Here is a 22533-nt window from a genome sequence, read left to right as displayed (position 1 = left end):
GAGAACAAAAACAATTTAAAAAACTAACATAATATTGGGTTATACAGCACACTATACAGTACTTATATCAAGGACTTTGTTAAATGGTTTTACTCAAACCACTGAACACCAGCAACACCAAGGAACTGGTGGTGGATTTTAGGAGACCCAGGCCCATTATGGACCCCGTGATCATCAGAGATGACTGTGTGCAGACCTATAAATACCTGGGAGTGCAGCTGGATGATAAATTGGACTGGTCTGCCAATACTGATGCTCTGTGTAAGAAAGGACAGAGCCGACTATACTTCTTTAGAAGGTTGGCGTCCTTCAACATCTGCAATAAGATGCTACAGATGTTCTACCAGACGGTTGTGGCGAGTGCCCTCTTCTACGCGGTGGTGTGCTGGGGAGGCAGCATAAGGAAGAGGGACAACTCACGCCTGGGCAAACTGGTGAGGAAGGCAGGCTCTATTGTAGGCATGGAGCTGGACAGTCTGACATCTGTGGCAGAGCGACGGGCGCTGAGCAGGCTCCTATCAATTATGGAGAATCCACTGCATCCACTAAACAGTATTACCTCCAGACAAAGGAGCAGCTTCAGCGACACACTGCTGTCACCGTCCTGCTCCACTGACAGACTGAGGAGATCATTCCACCACCACACTATGTGTCTCTTCAATTCCACCCAGGGGGGTAAACGTTAACATTATACAAAGTTATTGTCTGTTTTTACCTGCATTTTTATTACTCTTTAATTTAATATTGTTCTTTATCAGTATGCTGCTGCTGAAGTATGTGAATTTCCCCTTGGGATGAATAAAGTATCAATCTATATGAAGTATAAGTCAAGAGGGGTGATGCTATATGTTATATAGTTATATGATTCAACCAGAACAAAAAGTACAAACTGAAAATGCATGAACTACCATCAAGTAACAGATCTGAAAGTAGTACTATAGCGTTTCAAATATTGATTTGAAATTTTTGAACTGTTTAGAGAACATGAAATGGTTAGCTTTATTGGGTTGAAAGGCTTGTTCTTATTCTTTTCTATTCCTGACCTCTAGAAAAGTAATTCTGAGTGACAGATTTAGGAATTAATTCAATTAATTTCTTGTCAGTAGCAATTGCAAGAAAATTCTCAATACTAGAAGGAGGGCAAAGACAAAGAACTGCCTCACCGTCAACAGATATTTGGATAAAGATTGGAAGCATCAGACTGTGAATTGTGCAGAATTTTTTTTTCCATAGAGTGGTAGGGGAGAGGGGGGGCACTTACCCCTGACCATTCTGGGGTGAAATGTGAGAGTTATGCACATTGTATGTCAAAATAAAATGGTAAGCTATGAATTGTTGAGCCAATAAACAAAACCTGACTAAGCATGATTTGTCAGTTTGGGTGCTTTCACATTAATATTAAAAAAGAATGTCCTTGTGATAAAACGACTTCTGAAAATGCCTTGATAGCCAAGGCACCACGTAGTATTATATGTCATTTATACATTGATATTAAATGCTTTTTTAGTTATAATTAAATTTGGAAATTTGGAATATTTAAGACACCTCCTTAATGCAATTTCACAAACGACCATTTACAGGGATCTCATGCCTCTTTAAGGGGGAGTGGAGTGTCCACCAGCTTCCCTGTATCTCTCATTACAGTGTTACATTTTTAGGCAATTCTGAACGTTTTAATATTACTACATATTATTGAGAGAGCAACACTAGGCAGGTTTTATCTAACCCTTGAGCAAGATAGAGTGTAATTAAAAGAATAAATAAAAAAGATCTAATTTTTCATGTTAGAGTACCATATCATCCTGAATAGGCGGCCAGTCAAACGAATGGTCTATACATTCACATACACATACACATACATAAATCTAACCTACATGTCTTTAGGAATGTAAGAAAAAAAATTGACCACACAGATTAAACCGCAGGCAGAGAAAAAAGAACAGGGGAGCATTCAAACTCTGTGGCATGAGAATCAAACCTAGTATGACATTTATCTGAGGCAGCGTCAAAAACCACTGTACTACAATTCCACTCGCAAGGTTAAATTCTTTTAGTTGAGCAGCCATACCAATTTAGTTTGAACTACCCCATGAATTAATCACTCCACGAGCACTGTGGACAGGCGATGATGAGCTAAATCCCTGGCTAGACCTACGCGCCCAGATACCTACAGCCGCTCCTTCACAAGCTTGACGAACACAGGCTCGAAAAAAAAAAAACCCGCGTGCTATTCTGATTGGCCGTTTATTACCATCGTGACTTTTTCTATTGGTTCAGGACACCCTGTCCGCCAACCCATCCTATTGGCTACATGGAGTACTTTAAATGTGTTTGACTCTCTGCTCTAACGATGTAGGTGCAGAGTTAGTAAAGCTGCTGTAAAAAGTGCAGTCCGAGCTTGATTTTAATATTTTTTTGTTTATACTTAATCAGCTAATCATTAAGTGGTAAGTTTTTGCAGATTAAGTTGGTTCGTTTGACGCGTAGCCAAATTTTGTAATTTGCTCTAAATTCATTTTAGCCATGAATATGTGTGAAGATGAGATGGAGCGGTGTGTTAGACCGTGATACCCTGTCTGCTGGAGCGTTTTGGACGTGTTCATTTTTTTTTTTTTAAATCGGGCTATAAAAATGTAGTCGGCGAAGACAGTATTTATAATACACACGTACGGAAAAGAATATTTTTGCTAGTAGAAGGCAAGAATCACAACGATAAATAGGTGAGACATTATACTAAATATCGGCGTGCGGGAAAGGTTGTACTTGTTTGTATCATGCGTATTCGGTGTTTTAATTTCTTTAGTTGGTGTACTCTAAAGGATTTAGAAAATATTATGACCAGCAATAGAGGGGTAGCGCAACTGCCTCATATTGTTAAGACTTCTAAAATTATGCCGTGTATCTGTGTGAAGTGTGAAACTTGAATGTATTGATCATATGTGCGTTTTTTTCGTCTACCCCCTCGGTTATTCTGATTTCCTTACACAACCCAAAAGTCGTACGTGTTAGGATAGTTGTTGGTTCAGAATTGGTCTCGAGTTATGTTTATGTGCTTAAGTAATTTTACTAAGTGTATCAAATTTGAATTATTTTTCAACTTAACGATAAGTAAGCCAGTATTGCGTATATTAAGGCATGCCACCGTTATTCAACCCTAACCCTTGTGGATCACTGGTGTAAACGCCACTCGAATATATATATATATAACATGAAATGGTAAGCGATTTTTTACTTTTCTTGACAGTCATTTAATTACAATATAATGTTGCAGTCTAGCAAAGCGTGTTTGAAATTGTACTTTTTGATATATTTTGTCTTATATCTGTATCAGGTGTGTTCGCTGTCTAGAAGCGAGATAGCATTATGAAGAAAAGAAAATATTTCATACATGACAATCTTTGATTTCTCTGAGATTTTTCAGGTAACAAACATAGAGGTTTCGAGTTAAAGTTGTTGCACACCCCAATCTTGGCGCCGGACAGCGGCGACAGTGTTTCATTTTGATTAACAAACGCAAGCAGGAATATCACTGTGCTCTGTGAACGTGACGATGATGACCCAATAAACCTCTTAATCCTGTTAAGTTCTGCGTTTGAAGTTAATTGCTCAATATGAAATTTGCCAATATGATGACACAATCTTGTGAAGTAAATTGCTGTAGGGTTAATTACCTCTAAATTCTGTGCATTTTATACATGTATACATTTTACTATTTACTAGACTATTTTAGCAGAATTAAGTGTTTCACTAAAGTGCACAGTGGCAGAGCCACCACTTTAAACCCTGTTGCTTGCTCATGTCTGAAGCTTCAAGTATAAATAACGTAATTGTTATAATTGAAATCAGAGAAATTTCAATTAAATATCATTATGACAATTTTCCAATTGTAACTATTATTGTAGTATTCGATTTTTTTAAAATGAATGTGGATAGCCTATGTAAAGTTAGTAGTTCTAGCTGTTTGTTCATCTCCCTTTGGAGTTTTTTTTTTTAGGGGGTTTGTTTGTCAAGTAGACAGTTTCTCTTCTCTCAATCTTTATACAGGCTAGTGCAGAATGGAAAAACGTATCTGGATATTTGCCTTGTGTATGCTATGTTTGGTCCCAGGCCAAGTAGCGGCATTTTTTGAGTGGATGAAGAGGTCTGTAACACCAGATTCCACACCCACAGCTACACCCCCTGATCTTTCTGCTGGAGGCCCTGCCTTTGAGATGACCACTGCAGATGAGCGTTTTCTGGCTGAGGCAAAACATCTCGAACTATCACCACTGGAGAGTTGCCACTATAAGGTAGAGAATAACCTCTAACATGATTTATGCACCCTTTTTTTAGGTTTATAGGGTCATTAATGTTGCATGAATAGAGTACAGTAATATTATTAATGTTACCATTCTGGCACCACGATTATGGTATGACTACCTTACCTGTAAACATTTGTTACTAAAACTAGTCCTGTGCTCTCATTTTTACAATAGGTGGTTGTACAACTAAAGTCTTCATGTAGCAGCCTATCTGAAGAGGAACTAGGTAAACTGGGAGTGGCTCTGTTTAACTGTCAAGCAGCTGCAGAAGGACGTAGGACCTACTTGTGCACCCCAGAAATGGTTTGGGTTTTAACACATCAAACATTTTATAAAACATTTGATGTGCTGGATGTTGTTTAAATACATATGCCTAAATTGTATGCTCCTTAATATTTGCTTTCTAAGACCTTTTTTTCTTTTCTGTTTAATTTTTACAGACACTTAAAGAATGCACTGCAGAAATGGACCCAGACACCTGGAATGCTTATCACATAGTGAGCAATCGAGCACGCTCTGTCTGCTATGCCACCCGCCATTTGCAGTTTAGGAAGAAAACGGAGATGACAGTTAACTCTCTCATCTCTACAGCAACCAATCAGCTTGACACTATGAAAGCCCTAAAGGTGAGCACAATAAATTAACATCTATTTCTGAAACGGCATGAACAGTAATAACCTTGTTTTACAATCATAATGAAGTTTGACTCTCTGGCATTCCTTTAAGTGACTTTCTCACTGCCTCACGACAAGACTGTGTACCTGAACCACAAACTTGAAGTTTCTGCTGCACAGTCTTGGAAGAATACCCGTCATGGTGAAAGATTTTCAGAAAGTTTTATGAGAAACGCTTGCTTTCACAATTCAAATCGAAAAGCCTTATTTTATTAATCATGCAGTTAAATCTATTTTGTTACTGACTTGCAGCTCCTTGTCTGTTGTATTTATTTTCAAACTGATAAGAGTTTCACAAAAATAAGGTTTATTTTATTTAATGCTTTCTTTTCAAGCTTTAAATATACAAATTCTATTGCTTAGTTTAGTTTTGGATTTGCAATATTTATTTATGCCTGGGTTAGGGTTTTTTTAAGCCTAGTTTCTTTATTTTTTCATACTTCAAATAAAAATCTTTCCTCCACTGATCAATGGCCAAGAAAATCTAAGGTATTCCAGAATCAAATATACCATAAAAATGGGTATAGCAAATCATTCTCAAATCTGCTAAATCAATTGAATAGTCACAGTGGGGTGCCAGAACCAATTATGGCAGGATGCAGCTTAGGGTAGAGTGCCAGTCCATCACCATGCTTGCGCACACACCCCACACTCGCAACTGCACAGATCCAATTTGTAATCACCAGTTCACCTAAAATGCATGTCTTTGGAGATGGGGAAGAAACCTGGAGTACTGTGGAGAAAACCCATGAATATACTGGGAGAATGTGTGCTAACTCCAAGCAGAGATTTTTATCTCGGGATTCTGCATCTGTGAGACTGTGTGCAAAATAAACAGTTTCTGCAAGTCACTGCCAATTCTGTTTGCGTCTGTTTAGGGTCATTGCAGGTCCATTGCTGCCAACAAGGTTGATTCTACTAGAATTTCAAAATAAGCTGTGTTGTGTATTAGATTAAAACTCCTTGTAACTCAAGCCTTCACCTGGAATATGTCCTCTAGAGCAACGGTAAACTCGTACTATAGATATTTGGGCAAAGTAAAATACTGTCCTCTGCAGTTCAGTGTAAATTATTACTAAACATCAGTCTATACGTTTGGGTTTATTTAAATTTGATGAGCATTTTTAATGCAAGTGAGGCTGCTAATTTGATCGATTTTAACCATGTGGTTCCTATTTTCAGGATGGTCAGATGGAGCTGAAGGAGCTGACTAGTGCCTCTTTAGATAAAGTTCTTAGCAGCCAAAGTTCCTTATTAGAACAGCAGAGTGTTCTGAAGGAAGGCCAAAGTAAGCTGGAGACCTCTATTGATACCAACTTGGAACGTCTGGCACAGGAAAGAGCACTAATTGCAAGTGGACAGCAGCTTGTGGCACAGCTCATTGAAAATATAACTTGGCGCATGGGTGAGAGTGATTGATATATATAATTTTTTTTTTTTAATCTATTAATGATTTGTTTATACAGTATAAAAAAGGTTTCTAACATGCGTTATTGTAATATCTGATTATAAGAAGGAATGCTGAGTATATACTCTTGTACTCTAGTTTGTGCTTGAAAAATTATAGCAACTTTTGATGCTTTAGCAAAACATAAGCATAAGAGTGCATGATTAACTTTTAAGCTTTTCTGTCATAGGTACTGTTGAGCACAAGAGATATTTTGATTTGTGTTGCTAACTTTTGACAAGTTGATTCCTATACTACCAATTTTCATTTACTTATTGCCTCTTTCTTTTGTGCCATTCCTAATCTGACCTGACAATCCTTTACATCACCTATCAAATTTTTACATTAACCCAAAAACTGATTTTTGTTAATTGCTTAATGGAAATGAAAATACTCTTGTCATTTCATCATACATTTTGTGCATGCTGTTGTAAGATTTTTAAGGAGTTTTCAATGTGAAGACATACTCCTAACCACTAAAATTACACTTTTGGAAATATGAGTCATGAGTGTCAGACAGCCAGAGGTCATTTGTTCAAGCTCTTGTTTACAATGCTCATTCGCACTGTAAAAAGTAGCCTTTTCTGGGAGGCTGTAAATGCTGGTCTACTAATGTGTTTTTCTTGATATGTAGAAAATGTAAGCAAGCATTTGAAGGATCAAAGTGTGGATCTGGAAGATGGACATAAGACTATTCTTTCGGACCTGGCAGAAGTAAGAATTAGAGCCCAGGAAATCTATTCAAAAATAGGTATTGCCTTCTACTCTCTTTATAAAGTGGTTTTTTGTTTTTTTTTCTTTTTAAGTGAACTTCAGCACATATTTGGCAAAAAAAATGATCTTAATATTACAGATGCCTGGCAGTCATTTGCTAAATTAATATTCTAGCATGATTAGATCAAATATACAAACTGAACAGAAGTATTGGTTAAATGCAGTAATATTACAGTATGTGCTGACTGGGCAATGCAATTCCTATTTTTAGTCTAGTCTATGAGGATATTGGCAAGTATATTACACTAAGAAACCGGAAATAATCTGAACACTTTTGTCCTAGTACTGTATGTTTCACGAGGCCAACCTGTAGCATCCTTGTATCTGAGTGGGCTACTTTAATATTATTGGTTAATGCTGCTTTGAAGAACTGTAAATCTAAGTGCCACTTAGTTATGGCATAATGTTGGCCTTGGCCTTGAATGTATCTTTCCAAGTGTTCTCTTTTGTGCACTGCTTATGAAGTATTCGGTTTCATTCTTAATAGCAGAGTTTTTGTTTTGAGAGCAGATTAAAGCAGCTCTGCAATAGAATCCTGTTTATGTATAACTGTATATGATTTCTCCTAGAGTCTAATGCAGCAGGATTTGTTGTCTACCAGAATCGCACTGTACATTACTACGAACAACTCATGAGTAATCTCCAGCGAATGAATACCACATTGGGAAATCTGGCTGATTTCGTGGACTCTATGCATAATAGCATGGAACACCGGCTGCAGCACATTCAGAGCTTCATCAGTTGGGCAGGTAAGCCTCAAGTGCGCATCTCCAAGGCACAGGCTTTTAATAGGGCATAATGCAAGGCATTTTTAATTAGTTGGAATTTTTCAGAATGCTGTGGTTTTTTTTTTTTTTTTTTTTTGGTTTTGTTTTTTCTCCTGTGCAAAAACACTTCTGAAATATTAAACTTGAACTCAAATACAATTTCAAAATCCCATTATACTTTCTTTTATAGTTTAAAAGTGATCCAGCATAGGTTATTTGGAAATGTGAATTTATGCATGTAATCGTAGAGGCGGTGCATTCCAAATTACAGAGTATTTCTTCAACATGGATTATCAAAGTTATTGAAGGAATTCCAGTTCTTATAGCTCAGCCAAAGATGTTCTGTGGTTTGTTTTTTTTTTTGGTTTTAAACAAAAAGAAATGCATCCTAATTAGATGCAGCATAGTTGCTCTACGCATGTGAATGCTTTCTCAGAATAAATAGAGCAGATGCCAACCATGATAAATTCCTTGTTGCGTGGATGTGTAGTACATAACTATATATAGTTTATCCATAAAATTGTAGAGGAGCAAGATTTTGAAATTGAAAATGGCACTTAATTTTAAAAGTATAGGAGCTCTACATCTTGTATTCCCTTACTGTTCACACAGTATGATAAATAGCCTTCCACTATAAGTACTTTACCTCTAGCTAACACTGAAGTTTTTAAAATGTGCTACTATAAGCATTTTTTCAAAATATTACTTCTGTACGTACAGTATTAGAAATCTGCGAGCATTAAATATTTGAAAATTCTTTTTTGTGCATTCCATCCCTATAGGGTTTAACCTGGCAACATTGTCTACCTGTATCTTACATGCTGGCTACTTCCTTTTGGCCGCTCTTCTCATGTCATTTTTGCAAACTCCTGGATTTTCACGGGCAGTACTTCTCGTATTGGTTGTCCTCAATGCTTTGGCAGAACTCAACCACCAAACGGCAATGGATTTCCGCAGCTTGTCAGTCTTTTTGATAATTACAGCAATTGGTAAGTTAAACACTAGTGCTTTACGATGCAAGTCTGTTTGACATCTGCAAGTGTGATAGCACTGTATTATTGAATGTACAAAGAATATCCATGATTGCACCGTCACATGCTTCATAGCAAACCATTTTCATGAGTGATACGATATTTCAATGTTTCAATGTTTTCCTTACCTGGGTACTAACATTTTGTACCATTCAAAGTTTAAATTTCACATATAATCCTAACTTAAAGCAACTTCTCCAACAATGAGACAAATACACTTGACTTCAAAATAAAGATTAATTTAAGCACATTGGTGTTACTGTAGTTGTTGTTTCAAGCATGCTGTCACCAAAAGGCTTTTGTGGTTTGTAATAATGGTTCCTTTTAATGTGGGGGGGGGAAATATACAAAAACCATCTTTTTATATATACTGCTCAAAAAGAATTAAAGGAACACTTTTTAATCAGAGTATAGCATAAAGTTAATGAAACTTATGGGATATTAATCTGGTCGGTTAAGTAGCAGAGGGGGTTGTTAATCAGTTTCAGCTGCTGTGGTGTTAATGAAATTAACAACAGATGCACTAGAGGGGCAACAATGAGATGACCCCCAAAATAGGAATGGTTTAACAGGTGGAGGCCACTGAAATTTTTCCCTCCTCATCTTTTCTGACTGTTTCTTCACTAGTTTTGCATTTGGCTACAGTCAGTGTCACTACTGGTAGCATGAGGCGATACCTGGACCCTACAGAGGTTGCACAGGTTGTCCAACTTCTCCAGGATGGCACATCAATATGTGTCATTGCCAGAAGGTTTGCTGTGTCTCCCTGCACAGTCTCAAGGGCATGATGGAGGAGATTCTAGGAGACAAGCAGTTACTCTAGGAGAGCTGTAGAGGGCCATAGAAGGTCCATAACCCATCAGCAGGACCAGTATCTGCTCCTTTGGGCAAGGAGGAACAGGATGAGCACTGCCAGAGCCCTACAAAATGACCTCCAGCAGGCCACTGGTGTGAATGTCTCTGACCAAACAACCAGAAAGGCTTCATGAGGGTGACCCAAGGGCCCCATGTCCTCTAATGGGCCCTGAGCTCACTGCCCAGCAGCATGCAGCTCGATTGGCATTCGCCATAGAATACCAGAATTGGCAGATGCACCACTGGTGCCCTGTGCTTTTTACAGATGAGAGCAGGTTCACTCTGAGCACATGACAGAAGTGAAAGGGTCTGGAGAAGCCATGGAGAACATTATGCTGCCTGTAACATCATTCAGCATGAGCAGTTTGGTGGTGGGTTAATGATTGTCTGGGGAGGCATATCCATGGAGGGTCACACAGACCGCTACAGGCTTGACAAAGGCACCTTGGCTGCCATTAGGTATCAGGATGAAATCCTTGGACCCATTGTCAGACCCTATGCTGGTACAGTGGCTCCTGGTGCACGACAATTCCTGGCCTCATGTGGTGAGAGTATGCAGGCAGTTCCTGGAGGATGAAGGAATTGATACCATTGACTGGCCACCACACTTTCCTGACCTAAATCCAATAGAACACCTCTGGGACATTATGTTTTGGTCCATCCAATGCCACCAGGTTGCACCTCAGACTGTCCAGGGGCTCAGTGATGCCCTGGTCCAGATCTGGGAGGAGATCCCCACAACACCATCTGTCATCTCATTAGAAGCATGTACCGATGTTGTCAGGCATGTATACAAGAACACAGGGGCCATACAAAGTGCTGCGTACAATTTTGAGTTGCTGCAATTAAATTTTGGCAAAATGGACTAGCCTGCCACATAATTTTTTCACTCTGATTTTTGGGGCGTCTTTGAATTCAGGGCTCTGTAGGTTGATCATTTTCATTTCCATCAAACGATGTGGCATCCTTTCGTTCCTAACACATTACCCAGTCTATATCAGTATAGATATCCAGGAGGATTTCTTTTTCCCATTGAGATCTGATGTGTTTTCAAAGTGTTCCTTTAATTTTTTTGAGCAGTTTATATTTGTAAATTTTGGTGTAAAATTATCTTCGCAATAAAAGTACACTGGATTAGTAATGCAGAAAAAAAAACTAGTAGACTGGTGAAAAATATGTAGTATACTTTGTGTCTGAATCTTTAATAGATTTTCTTTCACTGTTTCTAATGAAAAGCAACTGTGGTATTCTACTATAGTAGTAGTGTCTCGCGTATTAAGACAACAGAATGAATCACAATAGAAGCAGGTAAAGGAATGAATCTCAAAGACTCATGTCTGTAAACGGTTGAATTTAGAAATGGTACCCGAAGTGCAAAAAAATTTCAAATAGTTATGTTTTATCTTTGCTGTGTAAAACAGCACTAGTATAACCTGTTGGTCATAATACCTTATTCCAGTATATGCTTTGCAGAGAGGAAGATTAAAATAAAATTTAGAGCACAATGTATGGTGTGTTGTACATAACATCTTTTTAAATTCACTGTAAACCTTTTTAATATCTAAAATTGTAATGAGTATTTGATCATGATGCTTTATTATATCCTGATTTAACATTTTAAAGTAAAGCTTACTCGGTTTCCCAAAAAGGTTACTTGTAGATTAGTCACAACAGAAAAACTTTCTGGTTATTTTTTTGCCTTGCTGTCTGAGATGAGAAATAAGCTGAGAAAAGAAAGATTGCGTTTTGCCTTTGGTAGAATTTGATGATTGTGAAGGATTAAATTATGGAACATTGTCATTTTAGTGGGACCAATGACACCTCAAGGACTATACACGTGTATCAAAAAAAAAAAAAAACCCTATGTCTAAAGTTTATATAATAACTCTTGGTAAAATTGCATTGCATAAACTATTTACATCTAAGAATAACCACAAGTGTTATACCTGCTTTTTAGTTTTAAATAAACGTACTGTTCTTTCTACTTTTTTTTTTTTTTTTTTGCTTGCTCTTTCTAAGGTAACTGGTTTCTCCTGAAGCTTGCAAAAGGGTATGCATTGTCACGCCATCAGAGTAAACTGCCTGCTATGCCTTTAACTTGCAGCACTTCTAAGTATGAAACCAACTGTGATGGAATATACTCATCCACTCCAAAGGAGTAAGTTGTTTTAAACATGAAATTAATTATCATACTGATTTGCTTTTGAAAACCTTTAGCTGGTATAGTTTTGAACTTTGGGGACCCAATTTCCATTTTAGCGGTTTGGAATATTGTTACAATCTGCATTGATCACGGCCATTGAATTTTAGTGATAATTCTCCAATAATAGATGGGCTTGAATAAATGAAAGGGTTGTGGGGTTTTTTTTGTATTTTTGTCTTCCATGCTGTAACATTCAAAAAAAAGTAATAAGTACACAGCATGCGATATACATTTCCATAGTTTGCTGGTGAAATTGTACCTAATTATAAAATTCAAAACTCTGTTTTAATACTAAATTTGATACTTGCAGATCCACATATCTCTACAGTTCTGAACTAATGTGGCTGAATTGTCCATGAAATAGCACGTGCTAATAAGAATTTCAGTATGTTTTCAGGGGTTTTATATAATTTTTTTTTTTTTTAAATCGGTATACAAACTGACATGGTTAATTCTGGAGTTTCATGTTGGTTTTTCTGCAAAGGAAACTGTTCAAGGAAGAAATGAATTCTCCTTTAATGGCAATGGAACAGGACAGCTTTTTGTTTGGTGAGTACTGGCTTACTCTCCAGTCTCGTTACCACTTAGTTTAGCAGTAAACTTTAGCTAGTCAGTGTCATTACAGGCTTACACTTCTGCCATTTTAAATTTCCCTAGAACAACCCCTCATTAATGAACTCTCAACACAAGTAGCTGAAGACGTGATGACTAAGAAAATGCGTCGACAGTCGGAAGGCTTGCCAAATCACTCCACTCCTGTATTGAAAAAGAGAGCGAGTCTTCCTTTGGTAAGTTTTGCTGTGTACCAGTGTCTAAGATTTTTATAGTTTTTGTTTGTTTGGGAGGTTTTTATGTACATTGTTGAAAGCTGATCATCTTAAGAGTTTCCAATCCCAAAATTTGAATGGTAAATATGTGACATATAAAAGTTTAAAGAATTGGAATTAGAATAAGGAGCACGTTTTTCTATATTCCAGTCACTTTTCTGGTATTTGATTGCATTTGTTGTTAGTTTTCAGGTTTTACCTTATCACTGTCTTGTGCACAGTTTTACTCTAGGCCACACAGTGTTCATTAGAGAGAATTATAGGAGATTGTTACTTCTCAAATTTTTTTCATAATGCTGGTATTACAATTCAGTGTGAATGTTGATCATAGTAAGTGGAAGGATATAAATTTAAATAAACCTATTTTCAAAGAGAGCATCAAAATTAGTCTTTCCTTCATCATTCACACCTGAGATTTCCAAAGAGATAAGGTAAAAGGCAAAATTAAAACTCTGATTTGTTTTTGCCGTTTTGTTTCCCATATATTTTACATGATAAATTTCAATATAAAGTTAAGTACGGTAATGGGCAGTATTGTCCTCCTTTCTTGTAGGTGACCCAAGAGGGCCTTCCCCAGAGGCAACTAGCTTCATTACTTGAGACAGTGTCAGAATTGAGAAATACCAGTCTTAATCAATCTGTTGCCAGCAACGAGTAAGTATTAACCAGGAAAAGCATACAGTAAATAGATATTCATCTGTGATCCACTTGTAAACATAATCAAGAGTTTCCTTCAACTTGTGTAATCTATAATATGTTTTATTTATTCCTCTCCCCCAACTCAGTGTTTCTACACAAAGGTTAAGTAATATATAGCCAACATTAGAGGGTGAGCTCCATTTTAAAAGTTAGTCACTGTTTGTTTGTTTTTGTAAATTTAGGCCAGACAGAGTGAATTCTTCAGAGGATGGAGTATTTGTGCATTTTTATTATAAATTAACTGTTTGGGGGAATTTTTTTTTTTTGGGTCCATGTGGGTTTTGTCCCACATCCCAAAAATACATGTTGCCTGGGAACTCTTTAAATGGTCTCCATGTGAATGAATGTTGGGAATGTACCAAACTCAAACTATCGGAGAATTGGATCTTGTCGTGGGTTTTCGGCTGGAATTCAGAGAGCTGTAATAAGATCATGGATGAAATACAATTTCAAACTTTATACAGGGTGACACAAAAAAATGGGAACTTTTGAAAAACCCAATAAAAATAGAAAAAAATAAATCCAACAAAAAATTTTGACGGGCAGTAATCCAAATTATCAATGTCTGAAAATTACGTCCTGTAGATGGCGTCCTCCTGTATGTATGCATTCTTCCAATCTGCTGTTGAGGTTCCCCATTGATCGCTGCAACATCTTGGGATACCACGAATTTCGTCTTGAATTCTTTGTTTCAGTTCATTCGGTGTCCTTGGCCGAGTCGTGTAGACCCGACTCTTAAGGTTAGCCCCACAAGAAAAAAATTGCAAACGGACAAATCCGGTGATCTTGAGGGCCAGGGAATGCCGCCGAATCTCGAGATGATACGGTTACCGAACAATTCTCGCACCGCTGCCATTGATTGTCTTGCAATTAAATACTAAATTACTAAATGGTGAGACTGTTTACAGCTCAAGGTCCCTGTTCTGCAGTGCTGCCAACTGTACATGGCTGCTACTATGCATTTCAAAAGTTCCCGTTTTTATGTGTCACCCTGTATAATGCATACACACAGACGTGTTTGTTAATCAGTTTGGAACCATTTTATTTTACAGTGTTTAACATAAATGGAGCCCAACGATATCATCTGTCCATTAACATTATTGTTAAACAATGGCCAGTTGACAGTAAAGGAGAGGAAAACAAACTGTTTTCAGCAACATCAATAGAGAACATGTAATCTCTATGAGGGTCAGTTAAAACTAAGTCAGACAGAGGCCAACAAGCCAGTCACTCCTTTTGGGCTGCCTAATATGACAAATATGGGGAGAAGTCAGGAGATATACCCTTTGTATTATAAAGGTGAACTGTGCTGTGCTTTGCTTGCTTATTTGAGTCAAAACCTGAACTCGCACTTGGAGGAGGTCAGTGATGCCTCCAAACTGCAGGAGACTTAGATACTTTATTAATCCCAAGGGGAAATTCACATAGTTCACTTAGTTTGTACCATAACCTTGCCGCTATAATTTGAATGTTCTCCCAATTTCAGTTTGACTCACCCTATATTTTTGTGTATTGATGTGTGCATCATGCACTAGAAACGATTTTATGCCTAATGTTGATTTGTTATCCTATACAGGTAAAATTCTATCATAACAAATTCCCAGGGTAAAAAAAAATTCATTATAACGAAAATTTCATTGTAATGAGATTCTGTATTTGTTACTAGAGTGCTTTATTTAACTTGCGCCCAGGCGTTTGCAATCATTTCAATAGCTTCTTTTGTATTAATTTTAATCTCCTTCTGCCTACAAGTTATGCTGACAAGAATTCTCAGCATTTCCTTGCGATAATACACTTTCCCAAAGCGCGATTGCAGCGTCTGTGGAAGATTTTGTCCGTTGCCAGGGCAGGGCAAAAACCGGCTCATAGTGCTGCAGTGAAGTTACACGTGTATTGCCCCCCAAACACGAGGCTGAGTCTCAGTACTTTAGGAAAACCAACTTTATTTAGCTTGAAACAGGAACGGCACTTATTTATTGTAGCATGATCTGCCACTCTGCTAAACACAGACCTAGCAGTTAGGCTGCATTACCCATCGATATCTTTTCTGTTTGCTTTGGCGGAGAGACGCAGAATATCTTTGAGCCAGCTGTTGCCCTGGCAACAGAAACAGTCTTCCAAAGACGCGGAGATCGGACTTCACAACGCTCTTTGGTGTGTCGTCCAGTTAGGGGAGGTACCAAGAAAGTTTACAAACCTCACATTTTCTTGAATGAGTGCCACATTAATAGGAATGTTTCTTGAATGAGCATCTCTGAGCCACATAAACTGCTTTTTCGACGTCTTCAAATGCAGCAGTTCATATGTTTGCAACTTGATATTTTTATTTTTTTTTTTCTTTTTTGCTCAGTCATTCAAGAAAGTTGACAGCGTCAATGACAAAATTTACTGGCAATATTTTATTTTTTTTTTTTTTTTTACTAATATGAACTGTTATCGTTTTCATGTCTGCCATTTCTATAGGAGGGTGACAATGAGTTAAATTCCAATGGCTGTTTTTTAAATGTTGACGAGCAGTAAGCAAAAGGTATCACTGAAAACTGCAGGAAACAAAGGGCAAAAAAAAAAACAGTACGAGGAAAGTTTGAAGAAAGAAAAAAAAAAAAAAAAATTAGTGTTTCTGTTTGGGGATCATTGTGCACAACTGAGCTGCGGCCACAGAACTAGCTGCTCTGTGGATGATTCATTCAGGTATTTCAAGGTCGTTTGGGCACTTCGTTATAATGAAAGTATCTGCTGAATGTACTTTCGTAGTAACAAGATTTCTATAGACTTGCATCAGATAGGGAAACTGTCAGGACCTTAAAAATACTTCCGTTATAATGAAAATTTTGTTGTAAAGATATTCATTATAACGGAATTTTACCTGTATAGAACAATTGATTAAACCCCTTAATTTAAATAAAATGCTTCATTCAGGCTTGTTTTGGGTAGTATTTTTGCACTAATGTCCCTTTTTCTTGTGGACAGGTCCACCTCTGGCAGATATAGGTGCAATGGATTTACAAAGACTGGGCAACCCTGCAAAAACAGAGTAGCACAGGGGCAGGAGTTCTGCCGTGTGCATGATTCCATAAACACCTCCAAGAACACATCTGGCTTGTAACACCTGAAGTCTTGCATAGTTACGCAATTCACTATATATATATTTTTTATTTTTAAAATCTCTTCTAGGGTAGCATTCAATGAGCTGAAAACCGTTCTGGTCATTTTGTAAACGGCCTCATTGGAGTCCTGCAACCTTCATTATAGGGTTTTACTTGGATTATGACCTTAGTTGTTAATTCAGATGGGCTGTTGAGCAGCATCCTTTATCTGGCATAATTTTACTGAAAGCTGACATTTTGTAAGAAGAAATTTCATACAGGTTTTGTATATTACTTAAAATAAAGTCTTTAGTATTTTAAGTTTGTCAAGTATTCATTTAAGTGTAGTTACATGGATTTACTGGTATGAATATCGGAACTGATTGTGCCAAAAAAATTGAACTGTCTGTTTTTTACTAAATCCTGCTAAATTTGACTTAAGGTTCCTCAGATTGTGATTATAAAAGTAGTTGGATTTAAGTCTATGTGCATGGAAAGAGCAAACATACTGTATACAGTAAGTAGCAGATGTTATTGTATTATGATGACATGATAAATTATATGTACAAGTAGTCTAAAGCAGTTGGGTAAGAAGTCAGACAAAGGCTGTCTAGAAAGTAGATTGCTTTGGGTGACAAGTGGAGAGAATAAATGTTTAAAATAAGCACCTCTATTCTTATAGTGCTATACACTGCATGCATTAAATCTGGTGGGATTTATTTATTTTATTTATACAAAAGCTTGTCCACGCTGTTTTCTGTGTGTGTAAAGCCCTATTGGCACCAATTACAGAACTTTCAAGTTTGATCCATTTTTTTTTAATCATTTATTATTTAAATGAATCTTCTAATACTCTGGCCTCAATGCAAAAACATTCAAATAGATTATATTTTTTGTCGACAAGAAATATAAAATGTAACCTATTTCAAACTTTTTTTTTTTTTTTTGGATTTCTTTTCCCCAAAAACATGTTAAAGTGTAGTGCAGGTTGCAGCCGCTTCTAAAAGAGTAAAAACATAACTGCATGCAAACGCTTGAACGTTAGAGAGCTGGGTGGTGGTGGTTTTACATATAAGGAGGCTTCTTTCTCAAAGACAAACTGGAATTACTTATCTTGGGAAATATAAAATGAAAACTGACTCACTCGCTCATCAACACAAACACTATTTCCCATTTAGTTAAAAAGATGAAATTTGGCTGGATGGTACATCTAGGACAGTATCTGCCAAGAAGGAACATTTCAATATATCAATATTTAGGGGTTAACCCCCTAAAAATGTAGAAAAACTAGATATCTCTAATGTATTAATTTGATTGAAATTTGACATTCTAACAAAAGTTAGACTAAAAGTGCTGGCTGTTTAATATTTTGCTAAATTACATGCTCTTTATCCAAGTGATTGGAGCAGCATAAGTGACTAACAGGCCATACGAATACTACCATAAACCATTAGGGTGTACAACAGAAGAAGGTGGTGTGCTGGACAGGGAGGAAAAAAAGACATGATCACATTGTGAAATAGAAAAAAAGTTCAGTGAAACTTGAAGCAGAGCTCATTGGGTAGCGGGCACATTTTTTTCTGTTGACTACCAGCAATCGTAGAGGCGTGAAGTATTAAGTGCCACAAAGCACATGCACATATGACAAGTAAGGAGATCACCCTTGAAAGATCAAATACTGTGAAGCACTATCACATAAATGATGGAGTTGACCTGTGGAGTTTGGGCTGCAGCGGGTGCATTAGCAAAGGGTGAAAGGTGATAACAGCTGCATAACTGTTCAAAAGTGCTGCGAAGCATCCAGAGATGAGGTGCACAGCTGCAGGTTACAGAGACCATAGTGTATTATTTTGAAATGGGTAATTAGCTTTCTATAAATTGGTGTTTTGCAATGACCATCAACGAAATCCAACTTGCTAAGAAAAGCAGGAAAAGGCAGAAACTCCTCTAATGCCTTAAACATTTACATTGTCCATTAGTAAAACATTAAGTGTAAGCAGCTCCTGGGATTTTAATATTATTACTACTACTGATATTTGACTGATGTCTTTATCCAAGGTGACCTACTACACTTTGAGATAGTTACATTTAATTTGGCTGTTGGTCACATAGTGTCATTAGCAGGATGAACTGCAAGGTTTAAAATCTTCAGCACTACAACACACTGCCTGACAATAATATTAGCCTTTGTTAAATAAATAAATAAAAAATAACACTACAAACATTTGTATGCAGAAGCACTTTGTACTTCTTGCACACAAGATCGACTGTGTTATAAGTGACTCCTATTCTCTGTATGAAATATCCTGGGCAAAGCTAGGTAATGCAGATAGTGGTGTGTACATATAAATTTGTGCATAACTTAAATGTAACAGGGAATCCACCTTTTTTCCCCAGAGGTAGGTGGCTCATACAATAAAGTCTCCTCTCTCTCTCTCTCTCTCTCTCTCTCTCTCTCTCTCTCTCTCTCTCTCTCTCTCTCTCTCTCTCTCAAATATATATATATATATATATATATAAACACACTAATAAAAGGCAAAGCACTCACTGACTGACTCATCACTAATTATCCAACTTCCCGTGTAGGTAGAAGGCTGAAATTTGGCAGGCTCATTCCTTAGTTTCCTTACAAAAGTTAAGCAGGTTTCATTTCGAAATTCTACACGTAACGGTCAACAACGTCTGCCATGTTGAACTTTATTTATGGCCCCATCTTCACGAAATTTGGTAGGCGGCTTCCCTGTGCTAACCGAAACCGATGTACGTACTTCTTTCGGTAGTATGACGCCACTCTCGGCCGCCATATTGAGTTTTGCAAACCTCACTAATTCTCCAACTTCCTGTGTAGGTAGAAGGCTGAAATTTGGCAGGCTCATTCCTTACAGCTTACTTACAAAAGTTCAGCAGGTTTCATTTCGAAATTCTACACGTAACGGTCAGCAACGTCTGCCATGTTGAACTTTCCAACATTAACCGCTATAACAGCCTCCACTCTTCTGATAAGGCTTTCCATAACTTGGTTCCCATTCATCCCCTGGAGCATTTGTGAGGTCAGGTACAGACAAGACCACCTACCATGCAATCAGTGTTCCAAATCATTCCAAAGGTATTCAGTAGGATTGCAATCAGGGCTCTGTGAAGGCCGCTTGAGTTCCTCCCAAGTTTTGTAGACCTGGCTTTGCACAGCCCTGTTTAAGTGACAGCAGCCTTGACTCTCTCTATGAGAGAGGAAAAAATAGAAGAAATCTTAGGGCAATTCAAAGGCCAAATCCCCTCTAGGTATGGTAAGCTGTGGAATGGTGTCAAATGGAGTAAGTGCAACACACAAAACACAAGTAGTCCTGTTGTCAAATCTGTCAGAAATACAATATCTATTCTTGCACAGTGCTCCTTAGTAAGTGCAAGTGCAGACCCCCCCAAACAGTTCCTTTACTGGAACCAATGGGTCTAGTCCCAACCCAGCCCCAAATCATTATCCCTCCTCCACCAAACTTTACAGTAGGCACTATGCAGACTAGAAGGTAGTGTTAAACCTGGCATCTGCCAAACCCAGAGTCCCCCATCAGACAGCCAGACCGTGTGAGGTGTGATTCATTACTCCAGAGTCCAACGGTGGTGAGCTTTACACTACTCTGCCTGATGCTTAGCATTGAGCATAGTGATCTTAGGCTTGTATGCAGCTGCTCCATCATAGAACCTCATTTAAAGAAGCTCCCAATGTGCACTAGTGGTGCTGATGTTGCTTGCAGAGGCAGGTTTGAACACTTGAGAGCGATGCATCACTGCACAGGCCATCTTTACACACTATGTGCTTTAGCACTTGACAGCCTACTCTGTGAGTTTGCATGATTGGCCACTTTGTGGCTGAGCTGCTGTTGCTCCTTGACACTTTCACATCGCAATAACAACACTTCTACTTGACTGGGGCAATCTAAAAGAGCAGACATTTCATATACTGACTTGGCACTGTCACAGGATGACACCTTCCTCACGTGTTTAATGTCACTGAGCTTGTCAGTATGACTTGTTATACTGTTATTGTTTGTCAATGGCGACTGTATGGCTATATGTTTGGTTTTAGGCACCTGTTACCTGTGGGCGCAGCTGAAACACCTCCGCTCAATCACTTGGAGGGGCCTCAGTGTGTACCAAAGTAACAGTTTTTGTAGGGTGAATAAGATCATGAACTGGCAAGATGCAAGATTTATAGGCCAGCCATTGGTAACTGACAGATTACATTTGGGATCTTCAACATGCAACTTATCTAAATGAAGCATCCTACAATTGGCAAAATTAATAACTTCTACATTGATATCCCTGGAACTTCCATACTACGCTCTTAATAATGCTGTTTAGTGTTAGTCATTTTTAGAAGTAATTTTCAATGTAGATGTACTTGTTTATAGATAAAGTTAACACAGACAACATGATAATCAAAAAAATAATGTTTATTTTATATTTACACCAGTTTTAGCTGATTGCACAAAGATGGCAATGCTACAATGCCCTACTGTCCATAACCTCAATCTGTTAAGTTCATCAAAAATGAAATGGTTGAATACAAATGTTTCTAGACATTTAAAATTGTAACATTATTTGTGAATGACAACAGTACTCTGAAGACAAGTTTTTCATGTCTTTTAAAAGAAGGAACAGAATTGATGTTTTACATAAGATAGCAATGTGATTAGAAGCTAATTAACCACATATACAAACTATAATATAAAATCAACAAACTTGCATTTGTGTGAGCAAACCGCACTAAACCATTAACTGTGATCCAAAAATAACTACCAACCAGCAAAAATTAGTAACATTAAAAAGAGAACAAGGAGGGTTTCCAATCTTGGTCCTCGAGTGTGGCAGTAGTGTTTTTACTACAATCCATCTCTTGCTGCTGTTTAACTGTGTGCCTCAAATTTCCTCGACATTTCTGAGGATTTCTTTAAGGTATTTCTTGGATGACAGAAGTTTATAGCACTTGTTGGAATTATTTTCTTGTTTCCTTTTCACCATTCTAAATGGAAAAGCAAATTGATGATAAATACAGGGTGGTCCAGATCTAATTGTGCAGATCCAGATCATCTGGATGATTTTGATTTATGTGTGGACGATTCCAGTTCGGCACAAAGACGATTATTCATGTCGTCAGTTCGCACACTTCTTGATGGTCTGGGATTTTTTGGGTGATTTTCTATGTCATAAACTTAAGTTACAGCGTAATGAAAATTGCATAATTGGATCTAGACCACCCTGTATACACAAAGGTGCAAATGGGGCCATCTTAACTGTTAGTTTCTTTGCGATTGGGCAGCAGGATAATTAAATTGGAAGCAAATAAAAAAAATTTGTTAGTTACAGTTGAAGAAATAGAGTTGTGATTCTTAATAGGTGAAATAAAATCTAAACCCAAAACAATTACCTTCTAATAAACACAGAATATAGCTGGAATGAATACATACCAGTAAAGGGCCCTACAAGAATGAGGACCCCTGCCATAAGGATATCCTCATAAAAATAAAATCCACAAGATAAGAATATCTGACCGCAGGGTGAGGGGTGTACTATTAAGGCACAAAATTCAAGAACTTGTTTCATTAACAGTAGGAACTGTCTGTTGGTATAAAAACCCGTAACCACTGCATCCCCCTGAGGATTAAGACTGGAGACCTCTACTCTAGTATTAAAGTTGTACATTTTGCATGTAAATAAAGATCTCCCCAATAATCTTTGAAGATGGCATGATCTATAGTTATTACAGTAAAATAACTGACTAATAGGTTTTATTGTAGAGAGCAATAGATGAGGGGTCCACAAAGTTGTCCTAGAGGGCTGTCGAGACTGCAGAGGTTTGTTCTTCTAAATGTGA

At 37.6% G+C, this 22533-nt stretch overlaps 1 protein-coding gene across 3 annotated transcripts; it reads left to right on the top strand.

The window, feature by feature from the left end:
* Positions 1-2337: 2337 nt before the first annotated feature.
* On the top strand, positions 2338-17521 carry bmb (brambleberry). Of its 3 annotated transcripts, XM_039753775.1 has the most exons (14): positions 2338-2447; positions 2522-2720; positions 4045-4289; positions 4476-4604; positions 4742-4927; positions 6158-6380; positions 7057-7173; positions 7766-7945; positions 8746-8952; positions 11869-12007; positions 12537-12601; positions 12710-12840; positions 13433-13533; positions 16549-17521. In XM_039753775.1, exons 3-14 carry the CDS (start codon positions 4056-4058, stop codon positions 16682-16684), a joined length of 1848 nt encoding a protein of 615 aa, XP_039609709.1. In that variant the 5' UTR covers positions 2338-2447; positions 2522-2720; positions 4045-4055; the 3' UTR covers positions 16685-17521. The 3 variants fall into 3 exon arrangements, with proteins under 3 accessions (XP_039609709.1, XP_039609707.1, XP_039609710.1); XM_039753773.1 differs by lacking the exon at positions 2522-2720; XM_039753776.1 differs by lacking the exons at positions 2338-2447; positions 2522-2720 and adding an exon at positions 2751-3421.
* The last annotated feature ends 5012 nt before the right edge of the window (positions 17522-22533 follow it).

This window comes from Polypterus senegalus, chromosome 5, assembly GCF_016835505.1.
Source record: "Polypterus senegalus isolate Bchr_013 chromosome 5, ASM1683550v1, whole genome shotgun sequence".
In the NCBI taxonomy this organism is placed as follows: Eukaryota; Metazoa; Chordata; class Cladistia; order Polypteriformes; family Polypteridae; genus Polypterus; species Polypterus senegalus.
The sequence above is the reverse complement of the archived record's forward strand: the minus strand, read 5'-3'. Positions and strand labels throughout refer to the sequence as shown.

Coding starts and splice junctions, on each gene's coding strand:
- bmb (XM_039753773.1), top strand. CDS start 4,056: ATGGAAAAACGTATCTGGATATTTGCCTTGTGTATGCTATGTTTGGTC. Junction 12,602..12,709: donor ACAGGACAGCTTTTTGTTTG/GTGAGTACTGGC, acceptor AAATTTCCCTAG/AACAACCCCTCATTAATGAA. Junction 12,841..13,432: donor AGAGAGCGAGTCTTCCTTTG/GTAAGTTTTGCT, acceptor CCTTTCTTGTAG/GTGACCCAAGAGGGCCTTCC.